The sequence below is a fragment of the Bufo gargarizans genome, chromosome 9 (genome assembly GCF_014858855.1).
Source record: "Bufo gargarizans isolate SCDJY-AF-19 chromosome 9, ASM1485885v1, whole genome shotgun sequence".
In the NCBI taxonomy this organism is placed as follows: Eukaryota; Metazoa; Chordata; class Amphibia; order Anura; family Bufonidae; genus Bufo; species Bufo gargarizans.
In genome coordinates, this window is record NC_058088.1 from 111,256,389 (window position 1) to 111,272,669 (window position 16,281).

The 16,281-nt window shown below is 48.9% G+C and overlaps 1 protein-coding gene across 1 annotated transcript in view; it reads right to left on the reverse strand.

The window, feature by feature from the left end:
* Positions 1 to 12,814, reverse strand: part of ATRX (ATRX chromatin remodeler) — a 186,739-nt gene extending 173,925 nt beyond the window's left edge. The window contains exon 1 of the mRNA XM_044305242.1: positions 12,458 to 12,814. Within this exon, the coding sequence (XP_044161177.1) occupies positions 12,458 to 12,477 (20 nt within the window). The 5' untranslated portion in view covers positions 12,478 to 12,814. The remainder of the gene's footprint in view (positions 1 to 12,457) is intronic.
* Between the last annotated feature and the right edge of the window lie 3,467 nt (positions 12,815 to 16,281).

Genomic DNA, 16,281 nt, shown 5'->3' on the forward strand with positions numbered 1-16,281 from the left:
GTTTAGCTTAGCTCGGCATCCCCCCGGCACTTTCATTACATCCATAGTGGGTCCTAGATTCCTCAGGCCCACCACTGATTATTATTTTTAGGATACTGATGAGATTCTGGGATTTTCCTTTTATCATTATTAGTCGTGCCATACATGTTTTTGGGATGTGAGAGATAGCCCATGGACACCATGGTATGATATTTTGCATTTGACAGCATACAACCCTATTGTGGTGGATACTTTTATGCTATGCAGTATCAGTTGTCCCTGTGCTTATATCTCTCGTTCCTTGAGTGCTACACTGTCCTGTGTCTGATTGATACATGGGCTGATAGGTGCATGTTAGGGTGTCTCTGACCCTTTGCTTTTCTGTATACTGTACACCATCCTGTCTTTTCCCCATACTATATATTTTATAATAAACTGATATTGATACATTATTTCCACTTGTTTGTTTTAGTCTATTTTTGATCAATGGAAAGAGCAGACATCTCACTAAGGCCTTATGCACATGATCAGTGTGTGTTTTGCAGTCCGCAAAACACAGATAGCTTCCGTGTGCGTTCTGCAATTTGCGAACGGCACAGACAGCCATTAATATAACTGCCTATTCTTGTCCGCAAAACACAGACAAGAATAGGACAGGATATATTTTGGGGGCGAACCACGGAATGGAGCAACAGTGCCGTCTGCATCTTTTGCGGCCCCATTGAAGTGAATGGGTCCGCATCCGAGCTGCCAAAACAACGGCCATGTGCATGAGGCCTTACCCTTCTAGCAGAGGTAATAGCTAGGAGAAACGCCAGCTTAAGGCTAGTTTCACACTAGCGTTCGTCGGTCCGCTCGTGAGCTCCGTTTGAAGGAGCTCACGAGCGGACCCGAACGCCTCCGTCCAGCCCTGATGCAGTCTGAATGGAGCGGATCCGCTCAGACTGCATCAGTCTGGCGGCGTTCAGCCTCCGCTCGCCTCCGCACGGACAGGCGGACAGCTGAACGCTGCTTGCAGCGTTCAGCTGTCCGCCTGGCCGTGCGGAGGCGAGCGGATCCGTTCAGACTTACAATGTAAGTCAATGGGAACGGATCCGCTTGAGAGGTCACCATATGGCTCAATCTTCAAGCGGATCCGTCCCCCATTGACTTTACATTGAAAGTCTGAACGGATCCGCTCAGGCATCTTGCGCACTTAGAAAATTTTCTAAGTTATTAATGCAGACGGATCCGTACTGAACGGAGCCTCCGTCTGCATTAATATGATCGGATCCGTTCAGAACGGATCCGATCAAGCGCTAGTGTGAAAGTAGCCTTAGGGAGATCTTAGGGGAAATGCTGGTCATCGGCTCAAAAGGATCTGACGTCAGGGCTGAAAGAACTAAGTTTAGATCCCAAGGAGGGACTCTATTTTTGCAAACTGGGGATAATTTTGAAACTGCAGTGATAAATCTTTTTACCCAGGGATGACCCGCTAATTTAAATTCAAATAGGGCGCTTGAAGTTGAGATTTGCACCTTTAAAGTGCTAGGTCTAAGTTTTTTCTCCAACCTTCCTGCAAGAAATTTAACACCCGAGGAATATCTGGAGCCTCCAGAACATCCACTGGTTTATCGGCAAACCTGCAGAAAGCCCTCCAAATCCTCAAATAAATGTCAGAAGTGACCTTCTTACAACTAGCCATTAGAGTAGTGATGATCTCATCAGAGAGCCAGGCAGTCAGATGAAGCCTCCACTTGGGTGAAGGATTAGTCCCTGTGAGCTAGAAGACCCCGGAAAACTGGAAGAACCCAGGGGGTGGCGACTGACATTCTGCAGAGCTCTGAAATCCACACCCTCCTTGGCCAAAAGGGGGCTATCAAACTGTAGCACAATCTTCCCTGATCTTTTAGAGTACTCTTGGCAACAGCTTCAGAGGAAGGGGGAGAGGAAGGCATAAAGAAGCCCCCTTCTCCAGGACTGAGCCAACACATCTACAGCCTTCAGTTGATCCCTTTGTGACAAAGAAAAGAAACACCCCCACCACCTTTCTGTTTGACCTGGTGGCAAAGAGGTCTATTTCCGGGACGCCCCATAAGGCCGAGATTTTGTTGAAAACCCCCCTGATCTAGGGACCACTCGCTCTGGCATAGATGACGGCTGAGGAAATCTGCTTCTACATTGTCTACCTTTTAGATGCACTGCAGAAAGAGATAAGAGAAAATCCTCTGCTAGCCTAAAAATCTGGTGGCTTAGGGTCAGACTTTGAGCTTGGGCAACTGCTGTCATATTGTCAGAGTGGATCCTGACATTTCTGCCCCTGATCAACAGAAAACTCTGAATCAATGCTAATCTGATAGCATTCAGTTCTCTGAAATTTTGAGACTGGGTACGGTAACCGAAGTCCCAGGTTCCCTGCAGTAGCAGAGACTCTACATGGGCTCCTGACTCGGTTGCAAACTGGACTTTTCTAAGTTCATCTCCCATACTAGTTTGTCCAGACCCTCTCTCAACCAGGTAGTCTGTACTTCCAAGATGTGTTCTGACTGGGCGAGGAGCAGAAAACCATCTAGATAGGGAATAATCACTAAGTTCTTCTCTCTCACATGAGCCATCATCTCTGCAATGATCTTCGTAAAAACCCTTTGGAGCGTGAGACATTCCAAAGGGAAGGGCCTGAAATTGGGCATGCATAATTCAGCTCTCTAAGGCTTCTTTCACACGGCCGTTGCGGAAACATGTGCGGGTGCGTTGCGGGAACACCCGCGATTTTTCCGCGTGAGTGCAAAACATTGTCATACGTTTTGCACTCGCTTGATAAAAATCGCGCATGTTTGGTACCCAAACCTGATTTTCTTCACAGAAGTTCAGGCTTGGGATCGTTATGTAGATTGCTATTATTTTCCCTTATAACCATGTTATAAGGGAAAATAATACATTCTGAATACAGAATGCATAGTAAAATTGCGCTGGAAGGGTTAAAAAAAATAAAATAAAAATTAACTCACCTTAGTCCACTTGCTCGCGCAGCCGCCGTCATCTCTTCTGTCTTGATCTTAGGTTTTTGTAGCAACAAGGACCTTTGGTGACGTCACAGTCATCACATGATCCATCACCATGGCAAAAGATCACGTGACGGACAATGCGATGACCGGAGTGACGTCACCACAGGTCCTGTTCCTCCACACAGCTAAGATGAAGACAGAAGGAGATGCGAAAAGAGTGTGAAAAATCGCACAGCATCCGCACTTGCTTGCGATTTTCACGATTTTCAGAAATGAACGGGTTGGTATTCAGTGCGGGTGCAATGCGTTCAACTCACGCATCGCATCCGCATGGAATACTCGCCCGTGTGAAAGGAGCCTAAGAGAAATGCTACTCTCAAAAACATTTGGTGGTGGGGATGGATAGGAACATGATAAGCATCCCTGAGATCCACTTTGGCCATATAACAATCTGGGAAGAGTTAGTTCACTGCTGACCTGATGGATTACATTTGAAACTTTTTGTACACCAAAAAACTGTTCAGACATTTTAAGTTTATTATGGTACCAAAAGAACCATTCGGCTTTTTTTTTAACAAGAAAAAGTTGAGTGAAATCCTCTTGCTTTGGGACCTCCAACAATACTTTTTTTGCTAATAGGGAATAAACCTCTGAAATAATGGCTGCTTGCCTTGTGGGGTCTGCACAATAGTCTGTCAACACAAATCTTTCTTCCGGAAGCCTCTGAAAGTGTACTTTTAAAAGGGAGTGTCACGACTGTCAGGATCTCAACCGGACCAAAGGATGATGCAAGGGAATAGGAGGGCGGGCATAGGCAGGAAGAAACAATGAAAAAAGGCAGGGCAGCCTGGGCAGTAACACAGTGAACGCCGCCCCTGGGCACTTGCAAGTGCTCATTTGCATATGAATCAAAGTTCACTTTTCCAGCTTCTACAAGTGTAAAGAAAATAACAAAAGGTACCATTACATTCATGTATAGGTGTGCTATAGGACAATGTAAGCACTGTATATGGCCATATGGAGGTGACAGACTCCCTTTAAACCCTCTTTTATAATAGCATTTATCCATGGGCTGTTGGAGATTTTTTGCCACTGACTTGAAAAGTGAGACAAACGACCACCCACTGGAGGCCTGATGTCATTGGGGCCGCTTTTTTTTAGGCCTCTGCCCTGGAAAAAAGAAACCCCTTTGACATTTTTGCGGCTCTTATATTATCTAGATCTTTCTCTTCCTCTGAAAACTTCCCCGTTAAACTTGGGGCGGAAAGATTTTTTTAGGTGGCCGACTGACGGAAGGAAAACCCCTCTTTTTATCAGAGGCTCTATCAAGATCGTTGAGGACTGGGCCAAATAAGAGTTCCCCTTGACATGGAATGCCACAAAGCTTAGCCTTAGACCTCTTTCAGACAGGCGCCCTGGATTTGCTCCGGATGCGTCCCGGGTGCATTGCGGAAAAGCCGCGCGAGTGCGCACACAATTTCAGTTTTGACTGCGATTGAGTTGTTCAGTTTTTATCGCACAGGTGGAATGCATTTTGCACCCCCGTGATAAAAAAATTTAATGCGGTACCCAGAGCCGAACTTCTTCAGTGAAGTTCAGGTTTGGTGTTGTGTAGATATTATTTTCCCTTACAACATCGTTATAAGGGCAAATAACATTCTTAATACAGAATGCTTAGCAAAATGTTGCTTAAGGGGCTAAAAAATTAAATTAAATTAACTCACCTCATTCACTTGATCGCGCAGCTGGCAAAGTCTTCTTTGAGGACCTGCAAAAGGACCTTTGATGAAGTAATTGCGCTCACCACGTGGTGAGCGTAGTGACGTCAAAGGTCTTTTTGTAGGTCCTCAAAGAAGAAGAAAGACTATGCCGGCTGCGCGATCAAGTAGATGAGGCGAGTCAATTTTTCTTTTAGCCTCTTAAGCAACATTTTGCTAAGCATTCTTTATTAAGAATGCTATTATTTTCCCTTATAACGATGTTATAAGGGGAAATACAGTAAATTGACTTTAATCAATTCACTATCATCTCCTAGCAACCATGCATGAAAATCGCATTGCATCTGCACTTCTTTGCAGATGCTTGTGATTTTCACGCAGCCCTATTCATCTCTATGGGGCCTGCGTTGTGCGAAAAATGCAGAATAAAGAGCATGCTGCAATTTTCAGGCAACGCACAAGCGATGTGTGAAAATCACCGCTCATCTGCACAGCCCCATTGAAGTGAACGGGTCCGGATTCAGTGCGGGTGCAATGCGTTCACCTCACGCATTGCACCGGCGCGGAATTCGCACCCGTGTGAAAGGGGCCTTAGAGCTAGCATCTCCGCTCCAGCTTTTCAACAAGATAGCTCTACGGGCAGAATTGGATAAAGCGGAAGCCCTGGCCGATAATCTTAGGGAGTCAGACGAAGCATTCACCATAAAATCTAGGGCATTATAAAAAGTAGGAAAAAAGGATAACTACTGCTCCCTAAGGGTACCCCCTTTAATGTGATCCTCCAACTCCTTCACCCATGCCTTAAGGGATCTAGCTACCAAAGTAGCGGCAACAGCTGGCTTAAAGGCTGCCGCCGAGGCCTCCCAATTTTTCTTTAAATAGATGTCTGCCCTTCTATCCATTGGATCCTTCAGAGAACCCATATCCTCAAATGAAAGGGCAGGGTTTTTTTTAAGCTATTTTGACCACAGGGGCATCTAGCTTAGGGCTCTATCCCAAGAGGCAGTCACCTGTTCCTCAAAAGGATATTTACGTTAGAGGAGGAAATAAAAAAACTTTCCATTCTTTAGCAATAACAGTGTGAATATTTTTATGTACAAATACTTTTTTCCTTTAGGGCCCAGACCCTCAAACATTGAGTGCTGAACAGACTGCGTCGGCTTTTGGTCATCTAATCCCATAGTAGCTCGCACAACCTTTACTAGGGAATTAATGTTCTCTGTATGAAAAAGCGGCTGCCCAGTGGCTTCCTCATCAGAGGAATCATTTGATAAAAAGCCTTCCTCCAATCCAGAAAGTACATCACTGTCGCTAGAGGGGGAATTTGATGCAGCTGCAGAGGCCAAAACTGAGCCAAACAGATCCGTTCTGACACAAAATTTAAGTGGATCCGTTTTCTATGACACAATCTGGCACAATAGAAAACGGAGCCGTCCTCCACTTACTTTGAACGGTGTTGAAGACGGATCAGTCTTAGTAATGTTAAACATAATACAAACTGATCCATTCTGAACTGATGCAGGCGGTTGTATTATCTGAACAGATCAGTCTGTGTAGATCCATGACGGATCTGCACCAAACGCGAGTGTGAAAGTAGCCTTACAGGGATAGCTTCCCTCCACTGTCACACAGAAGTACGTCACCGTCCAGGCCGCAGCATCCGTGCGCATGCCACTCGCCGATAAGGAGCGGGGAGAAGGGAGAAAGAGGCCCAGACTTAGTACTGGCTCCCTAAGGAAACTTATGCTGCACGGGTAAGCACTCCTACACACTTTCAAACAGTCGGGGTGCCCACAGCTCTATCTATTAACTGTTTCCGACTCCCTCCTGTCCCCTTCGGACATGAAAGAACTGGAGGTGGAGAGGATGGTCCCTTTTTTTAAAAGTGGTTTCTGGTTCCCGTTATCTGTCTGAGGAGTAGGAGGCGGTCTCTCCATGGGTGCCGTCATAGGTGAGGGGGGAAAAAGTAAAAACTTTCTGGGGTAAAATCGCCCAGACCTAAAATAATATCATACCGAACAACGATGAATGCCCACGCTAGTTATTATTCATACAGTCAACGAGAGTTATTACCAACGTTCAGACACCGCCATTATCAGGCATGCTCGCTTGCTTGAATTCATATATGGCTAATTATTTGCTCGTCTACAACAGGCTATGACTGTAGAAATAACGTCCACTATCCGAGGACAGCCGGGGCTTTGTCAAGGTGCGGCACACATGGTGGCTGTGCAGAGTTTTGGATCTTGCAAAAAAAAAAACAAAAAAAAACACAACATGTGGGTTTGAAGCATTTTTTTATGTGGATTTTTGCCACTTCTAAAACTCAGCAAAGCTGCAAGGCCCATGGCTCATATATACAGGTCCTTCTAAAAAAAATTAGCATATTCTGATAAAGTTCATTATTTCCTGTAATGTACTGATAAACATTAGACTTTCATATATTTTAGATTCATTACACACAACTGAAGTAGTTCAAGCCTTTTATTGTTTTAATATTGATGATTTTGGCATACAGCTCATGAAAACCCAAAATTCCTATCTAAAAAAATTAGCATATCATGAAAAGGTTCTCCAAACGAGCTATTAACCTAATCATCTGAATCAACTAATTAACTCTAAACACCTGCAAAAGATTCCTGAGGCTTTTAAAAACTCCCAGCCTGGTTCATTACTCAAAACCGCAATCATGGGTAAGACTGCCGACCTGACTGCTGTCCAGAAGGCCATCATTGACACCCTCAAGCAAGAGGGTAAGACACAGAAAGACATTTCTGAACGAATAGGCTGTTCCCAGAGTGCTGTATCAAGGCACCTCAGTGGGAAGTCTGTGGGAAGGAAAAAGTGTGGCAGAAAACGCTGCACAACGAGAAGAGGTGACCGGACCCTGAGGAAGATTGTGGAGAAGGACCGATTCCAGACCTTGGGGGACCTGCGGAAGCAGTGGACTGAGTCTGGAGTAGAAACATCCAGAGCCACCGTGTACAGGTGTGTGCAGGAAATGGGCTACAGGTGCCGCATTCCCCAGGTCAAGCCACTTTTGAACCAGAAACAGCGGCAGAAGCGCCTGACCTGGGCTACAGAGAAGCAGCACTGGACTGTTGCATGTCATTCGGAAATCAAGGTGCCAGAGTCTGGAGGAAGACTGGGGAGAGGGAAATGCCAAAATGCCTGAAGTCCAGTGTCAAGTACCCACAGTCAGTGATGGTCTGGGGTGCCATGTCAGCTGCTGGTGTTGGTCCACTGTGTTTTATCAAGGGCAGGGTCAATGCAGCTAGCTATCAGGAGATTGTGGAGCACTTCATGCTTCCATCTGCTGTAAAGCTTTATGGAGATGAAGATTTCATTTTTCAGCACGACCTGGCACCTGCTCACAGTGCCAAAACCACTGGTAAATGGTTTACTGACCATGGTATTACTGTGCTCAATTGGCCTGCCAACTCTCCTGACCTGAACCCCATAGAGAATCTGTGGGATATTGGGAAGAGAAAGTTGAGAGACGCAAGACCCAACACTCTGGATGAGCTTAAGGCCGCTATCGAAGCATCCTGGGCCTCCATAACACCTCAGCAGTGCCACCGGCTGATTGCCTCCATGCCACGCCGCATTGAAGCAGTCATTTCTGCAAAAGGATTCCCGACCAAGTATTGAGTGCATAACTGAACATAATTATTTGAAGGTTGACTTTTTTTGTATTAAAAACACTTTTCTTTTATTGGTCGGATGAAATATGCAAATTTTTTGAGATAGGAAATTTGGGTTTTCATGAGCTGTATGCCAAAATCATCAATATTAAAACAATAAAAGGCTTGAACTACTTCAGTTGGTGTGTAATGAATCTAAAATATATGAAAGTCTAATGTTTATCAGTACATTACAGAAAATAATGAACTTTATCACAATATGCTAATTTTTTTAGAAGGACCTGTATATCTCCATCCATCAGCACCGGTGAACACAATCACAGCGACTGACAAAGGCAGCTTTATGGCGGCATGGGTTTCTGAATCCAAAATCAGGTTTGCATGATGAAAGAGGAAGAAGCATTGAGGACAGATATGACTTCTCCAATGTTTCTTTTTTAATCACTTCTGGTTTTGGCTTCAAACACTGCATTAAAATCACCTGAATGTGAAAGGCTGCAACAACCATAAATGATGAAGTGCATGTAACCAGTGAATAGGTCATCAGTATCTGATTTTCTCTCCCCCTCAGCGAGATCCTGCGCCTACGCGATAACTTCCTTGGCCGGGGCATGCGCACTGTGATGCCCAGTGCTGGCACCGCATCGCAGTAGCTTATGCGCATGCTCCGACCAAGGAAGTCATCGCATAGGCGCGGGATCTCGCTGAGGGTGAGAAAACAGATGGGCGGGCAGAGAAAGAGGCTGGGCGGGGATAAGAGCCGAAGAGGCAGAGCTGCCTGGGCTCCAACGCGGTGGATGCCGCCCTGGGCACTTGCGAGCCCTCATTTACATATCCATCAAGGTCAGTTTTTTGCAGTTTTAGAAGTCCACAAAAGCATATAAAGGTACCGTTTTAATCATCTGTGTTGTGGCTACAGCGCTATTGGAACTGTTAAAAGGGGGTAAATGTGCCGACAGACTCCCTTTAAATTCCCCATGTAATAATTCTGGAGCCTCTATTCTTATAACTGTGCTGAACCATTCCTTTATTATTCCTACAAGAAGTTATGAATGAATTGCCAGCAGTAAGCAATAATGGTCCAGCTGGGTGTTACCAGGTTGGGGGGGGGGGGGGGGGCAACTGTGACTTGTTAACACCCACATGGACCTTCATTGCTGGCAATTCATTCATAACTTCTAGTAGGAATAAAAGAGGAATGAAAGTCATAATAGATGCACATTATTTTTTATTACATGGGGAACATGTTAGTGCTAAAACATTTCAGAAGTTACATGTCCTCTTTAAAGGGGTTTTCTCGCAGAATTTATCATGTAGAGAAAGTTAATACAAGGCACTTACTAATGTGCTGTGATTGTCCATATTGCTTCTTTTGCTGGCTGGATTTTTTACATCACATTATACACTGCTCACAGCTGGGGGTTATGACCACCCGAGTGGTCGTGCTTGCACATTATAGAAAAACACCAGGACCACAGGAGGACGCATTAGGTGGATTTTTTTTCCATGGCCACCGCTGCTGGATAAGGCTAGCACCCTGGATGCATTTTTTGCGACACCATAGACTATCATTACAAAAATTGGCGTGCGACACGTCGTCGTGTATCCCTAGCCTTACAGGGTAGTCGTAAGAAGCAGTGTATAATGTGATAGAAAAATGAATCCAGCCAGTAAAGGAGGCAATACGGACAATCACAGCACATTAGTAAGTGCCTTGTATTAACTTTGTGCGTGTGTTTTCCAAGTGTGTTTTTTTTACTGACAACCTATCCTCTGTATCTAATCAGTGGTGGTCCAAGACCTGGGACCCTGCCGATCACCTGTTTTACAATGCACTAGTGCTCTTAGTAGCCCCGCAGCCTTCTTTCAGCTCACCAAGTACAGCATCGTACATTGTATAGTGGCTGAGCTGTGCTTGGGTCATGTGACAAAGGAACGCGATATCACGGGCCTAGGAAACGCTGGAGAAGACCACAGCGCTACTGCAAGCACCGCTGCCTTCTTAAACAGCTGATCAGCAGGAGTCCCAGTGTCGGACCTCCACTGGTGACGTATCCAGATAGGTCATCAGAAAAGAGAGAAAAAAAAAAACACACACACACACACTCGGAAAACCCCTGTAACTTTTTCGATATGATAAATTTTATTTGCCGAAGAGATACAACCCATTTATGTCCTGTGTGCCTGCAAGGTACATTAGTGGGGAGGGGCAGGGGTTGTCCGGCGGGATCAAAGTTTTATTTTTAAGTGTACTCACTGTTAACAGGTGATTCTAGATCCCCCCATATGTTTTAAGGCATTTTTGCCATTTCTACACGGCTCCGACAGCCCCCACGCACTGTTTACAAATCTGTTTATTTTTGTCTAACTTCCTGCCTCTCTGTTCATCGCCGCCCCCTCATTGTTATTCCGCCTCCTGCCGCATCGCCACGCCCCCCCCTTGAATCTTATTCCGCATAGCTCCCTTGCCTCCTTCATTGTAAAGAACGCGCCCAGCCTGGTGATGACACTGGAGGAGCGTGGCTTAGAGCGACCTGTTGCCGCCGAGGTACTGCCCCTCCGAGTGCTCTGCATAATGCCTGCGGCTGATGGCGTCACTGGATGTGAGAAAAGACTCACGTCTGGCTGAGAATTGTGTAATGAATACGGGGCACCAGAAAAGTATGGGAAGGGTAGGACAGTCATGTGGGAGATATCCATGTCCTTGTTAAACAATTAAGCCAATGTCCCCAATCCCGGACAATCCCTTTAATTGTCAAAGTGCCCTGTACAGAACCAGTGACCGTGGCCGACCCACTGCCCCACAGTGCCCTGTACAGAACCAGTGACCGTGGCCGACCCACTGCCCCACAGTGCCCTGTACAGAACCAGTGACCGTGGCCGACCCACTGCCCCACAGTGCCCTGTACAGAACCAGTGACCGTGGCCGACCCACTGCCCCACAGTGCCCTGTACAGAACCAGTGACCGTGGCCGACCCACTGCCCCACAGTGCCCTGTACAGAACCAGTGACCGTGGCCGACCCACTGCCCCACAGTGCCCTGTACAGAACCAGTGACCGTGGCCGACCCACTGCCCCACAGTGCCCTGTACAGAACCAGTGACCGTGGCCGACCCACTGCCCCACAGTGCCCTGTACAGAACCAGTGACCGTGGCCGACCCACTGCCCCACAGTGCCCTGTACAGAACCAGTGACCGTGGCCGACCCACTGCCCCACAGTGCCCTGTACAGAACCAGTGACCGTGGCCGACCCACTGCCCCACAGTGCCCTGTACAGAACCAGTGACCGTGGCCGACCCACTGCCACACAGTGCCCTGCACAGAACCAGTGGCCGTGGCCGACCCACTGGCACACAGTGCCCTGCACAGAACCAGTGGCCGTGGCCGACCCACTGGCACACAGTGCCCTGCACAGAACCAGTGGCCGTGGCCGACCCACTGGCACACAGTGCCCTGCACAGAACCAGTGGCCGTGTCTGACTCACTGGCACACAGTGCCCTGCACAGAACCAGTGGCCGTGTCTGACTCACTGGCACACAGTGCCCTGCACAGAACCAGTGGCCGTGTCTGACTCACTGGCACACAGTGCCCTGCACAGAACCAGTGGCCGTGTCTGACTCACTAGCACACAGTGCCCTGCACAGAACCAGTGGCCGTGTCTGACTCACTAGCACACAGTGCCCTGCACAGAACCAGTGACTGTGGCCGACCCACTGGCACACAGCGCCCTGCACAGAACCAGTGGCCGACACAGTGCCCTGCACAGAACCAGTGACTGTGGCTAACCCACTGGCACACAGTGCCCTGCACAGAACCAGTGGCCGTGTCTGACTCACTGTACAATGGGTGCCACAGTCACACGGCTTCACATATCACTTGTGTGCCCCTTCCTCAGTGCCAGCACATGACCCTGTGATCACACACCACTACAAAGGCAAACAAGCCGCCATGACACACGCATAAGGAAAACAGTCAGTGCTAATAGCCATGTGCCGGGGAAGCGGGCACGGTGCAGGACCGGTACCGCAGGACACGCTGCCCCGGGGGGCGGCCATAACGTCTGTGACGTGCGGATCACATGCTGCACGGCCCCGGCGTCTCTCTACAAGTGCCCGGCTTCGCGGCCTACCTCATGGGCTCTGCTGTCATTTCTCTCCAAGGCCCGGCTCGTCTCTCGGCCTCTCGTTCACCGATGCCCGTCCATTCCCCGGGGATCCTGTAAGAGGGGGAGGGGGATGACGAGGAGAAAATACAGACAAGTGAAAATCCCCTCAGAAGGAGGCGAGGCCTCTAAGCCGGAGCTAAATAACAGGCCGAGCGGCGGGAACACAGCGCTAGGACCCGACCACCGCCAGCCTCCCCCTACAGTGCAGGGGACTGTTCCCTTCCCGGCCGGCCCGCTCCTCCCCCGCCTCCCAGATCACAGATCCATTACTCGGCGAAGAACCAGAAACAAAGCAGTTACCGCCATCTTGTCGGGGGAGGGAGCAGAGAGACGCATCGAATTGGCGCTTTCTTCCCCCACCCGCACTGCTCAGCGCTGATTGGACGAGCGCAGCTCCAGGAGGATTTTCTGAATGGCTGACGGCGCGGAGCAGGGAGGCTGTTGCCAAGGGGTGTGACGTCACGAGTCGGCTAAATTCTGATTTGTACAGTAGAACACGCCGCTGGGTTCTAATCTTCACGGTACAAAGAACACCGGTGGCTTGTGGTGTCGTTACTGCTGAGGTGTTCCGGGGCAGGCCGAACAGTGCTGCGAGAGGAGCCCTGCGCTGTGCATGCGGCATAAGAGTTCACTGCAAAAAAACAAACAAAATGGATCTTCATGCATCAGACCTGGTACAGGCCAGCCTATGCTTCTTACCCTCCCCCACCCCTAGAGAAGGGCAGCGTGACCCACCGGGGCAGATTAACCCCTTAATGTTCGGGCCCGATTTTTCATAGTCCCTTTCTAAGAGCCATAACTTTATTCTCTTTCTGTCTAACATAGGCATATTTGGGCTTGAGGTACAGACATTTTGATTAACTTTTATTAACTCTTTCCAAGGGGTATAGCTAAAAAAACAGCAATTCTGCATTCTAGATTTTTCACAGTTCCACGTGTCACCAAAAAATGTTTATATTCTGCAAGTCGACCCGCAGCAGCACCAAATAGGTATATGGTTTTCTCATCCGTATCATTGGGGGACACGGGCTTGACCGTGGTATAGCTGCTGCCACCAAGGCAACACTAAGCACAAAAGTGTGATCTCCTCCCACCAGCTATACCCTTCCTCCAGGGACTAAGCTCACACAGTGTCCATAGGAGGCAGACCTCCCTGCTTTGCAGGTCTGCTAATTTCTTTTTCTTCTAGCGGGATTACAGGCAGTCCTAGCTGCCTGCACTCCCACCCAGGATACGGGAGAGCAGAGGGTCCCCAAGCCTGCTGCTCCTTCTCACTCTCCAGAAGACAAGGGGGACCAGAGGTTTCTAAAGCCTCTGCATCCCACCAGCCTTCGGGTCACCACGACAAGTCACCTCTTTTTCCGGTGTAGCAGCCCTCCCCAAGAAGCCGCACACTGAAGGTGGTGACTCGGCTGGAACCAGGGGGACAGAACACGTCAGACAGGTAAGTATTCCTGGCTCCAACCCCCCTCTCCTTTTTTTAGGTTACTTGCTGTGGATCACCCCCACAAAGCCTTGTCCCCCCCCCCAAGGGTTAACAGCTGCGTGGCGGCCCTTTTGTGAGGGGTAGCCCTCTGTGCTTGCCAAACTTCTTTCTGTCGCATACCCCTCCCGCCCGCCTGCCCCCACCTGTTTTTCCGCCAGAGCCGCTTGTAAATTGAGGCCCCGACTTCTGCTGTGGCCTACTTCAGATCCGCTCGCCGCGGATACTTCTCACTCGGCCAGGGCTCCTTGCGGCAGCACTGCTATACGGGGGGTGAGTTGGAAAGACCTCCAGTGGGTGCACCAGCTCTCCTTCTAATTATCGCGGGCTTCCGACTCCATTAAGGGGGAATGAGTTCTCCCCATTTCCCCCTCCTTCATCTAGCTTCCTGGCGCAAATCTCCGCCCATCTCCTTCTCGGGAGGACCTCTGTGGACTCTGGCACCAGGTTTTTTCCGGACAGGCTGCAGTGACACAGGCCGGGTAAGCTCTTTCCCCCCTTCCTATAGGGTCTAACTTTAGCCCTCCTACCTTTCACTACATATACTCACTATGTGCAAACCCAGCCCCCAAAGCCGGCGGTCACTTCCGTGCGACATTGTGCATGTGCTTCTTGTAGCTCTAAATTCACATCTGGTCAGTTGGATCCCCTCTGCTCCACTGCCAAGTGGCTCTGACCCTGTCCCAGTTGCGCTCTCTGTACAAGATGGTGCAGGACGTTTCCCAGTCCAACAGGGCCATTGTGGAAATGATGGTGCATTTGGCCGTGCCACCACCCTTTGACCAGTCAGACTCTGAGGACCCCTCTGCTACTTCCCATCTCGGCCATCCTGCAAAACGGGCCAGACCACCTTCTCCTCGAAGGGCGTCTGCGGCCCCCATTTCCTCCATCTCCCAGGGAGTCTCGCTCTGACGCATGCTCATTAGAAGAGGCTTGTTCTGAGGATAAGTTGTCAGACGCTGACTTTGTCTCACCGGAGGACCAGTCTTCCAAACTGTCCACTATGGTAGACAATCTCATTGCAGCAGTTATAGAAACCTTACAGGTTGAGGACCCTACGCCCTCATCTGCTGGTTCTAGTTTTTCCTTCAGGCGATCCCATCGCTCGCCAAAAGTTTTCCCCAATCACCTGGAGTTTGATTTCTCCTTTTCCAAGGAATGGAACTTCCCTGACTTCCCTTCTGTTGTCTAACCTCCGTTATCTCACCTGGCTAAGAATACCACCTTGCCTATGGTGGATGGGGCTTCCTTCTCGGACCCCATGGAGAAATTAGAATCTTTTGCCAAATCTGCTTTTGAAGGTTTTGCCTCTATATGGGTCAGCAAGGCTATGACCGAGTGGGCAAACAAGCTACGTCAGGGCCTCGCCTCAGGGGAATCCTTGGTGGAACGTTCAGATATTGCAATGCAACTTTCCCATGCCTTTGGAAGGCCTTTGGACGTGGCCAGGCTTTTGGCCCGCTCTTCAGCCCTTTTGGTGGCTATTCACCCTACCCTGTGGCTATCTTGCTGGGCGGCGGATAATGCTTTTGACGTCCCTCTCCTTTTGCAGGTAACAGGTTTTTTGGCAAGCGTCTGGATGAGATTATCTCTGATGCTACAGGGGGTAAAAGCACCCATTTGCCACAGAGTAGGATGCACTTCAACAGGTCTAAAAAGCACAGACCTCTTTTTCAGCCCTTTCGGAGTTCCTCCAGCCTGAAGCGGCCAGCTGTCGAATCTGACCCAGAGCAGAAGCGCCAGCCATCTTTTAAACCTTGCCCTCCCTGGCGTCGTCGCCAGCAGGGCTCCAAGCCCTATACCCTCAAGTCCTCCTCTGCATGATGTGTGGTCTCTGGCGCCCCCCCAGTCAAGTGGGAGGTCGTCTTCATCTGTTACAGCTTGTTTGGCTAGCTCACATCTCGGATGCCTGGGTACGAGAAGTCATCTCGGAGGGTTACAAATTGGAGTTCTGGTCCCCACCTCCGTCCTGTTTTTTTCGCTCGTCCCCCCCTTCCGCCACCTCTCCCTCTGCCGCCCATTCCTTTTCCCTTCTGCGGCAGGGAGTGATTGTTCCGGTTCCACTTCAAGACCGTTTTTGCAGATTCTACCCTAATCTCTTTGTGGTCCTCAAAAAGGAGGGTACAGTCCGTCCGATCCTAGACCTCAAAGCCCTCAACCGCTTCCTTTGGCTTCGCCGTTTCCGGATGAAGTCCCTGCGATCGGTCATTGCATTCATGGACCTGGGGGAGTACCTGACCTCAATAGACATCAAGTATGCTTATCTCTATGTTCCCATCTGTGTCAGTCACCAGAAATAAATTTG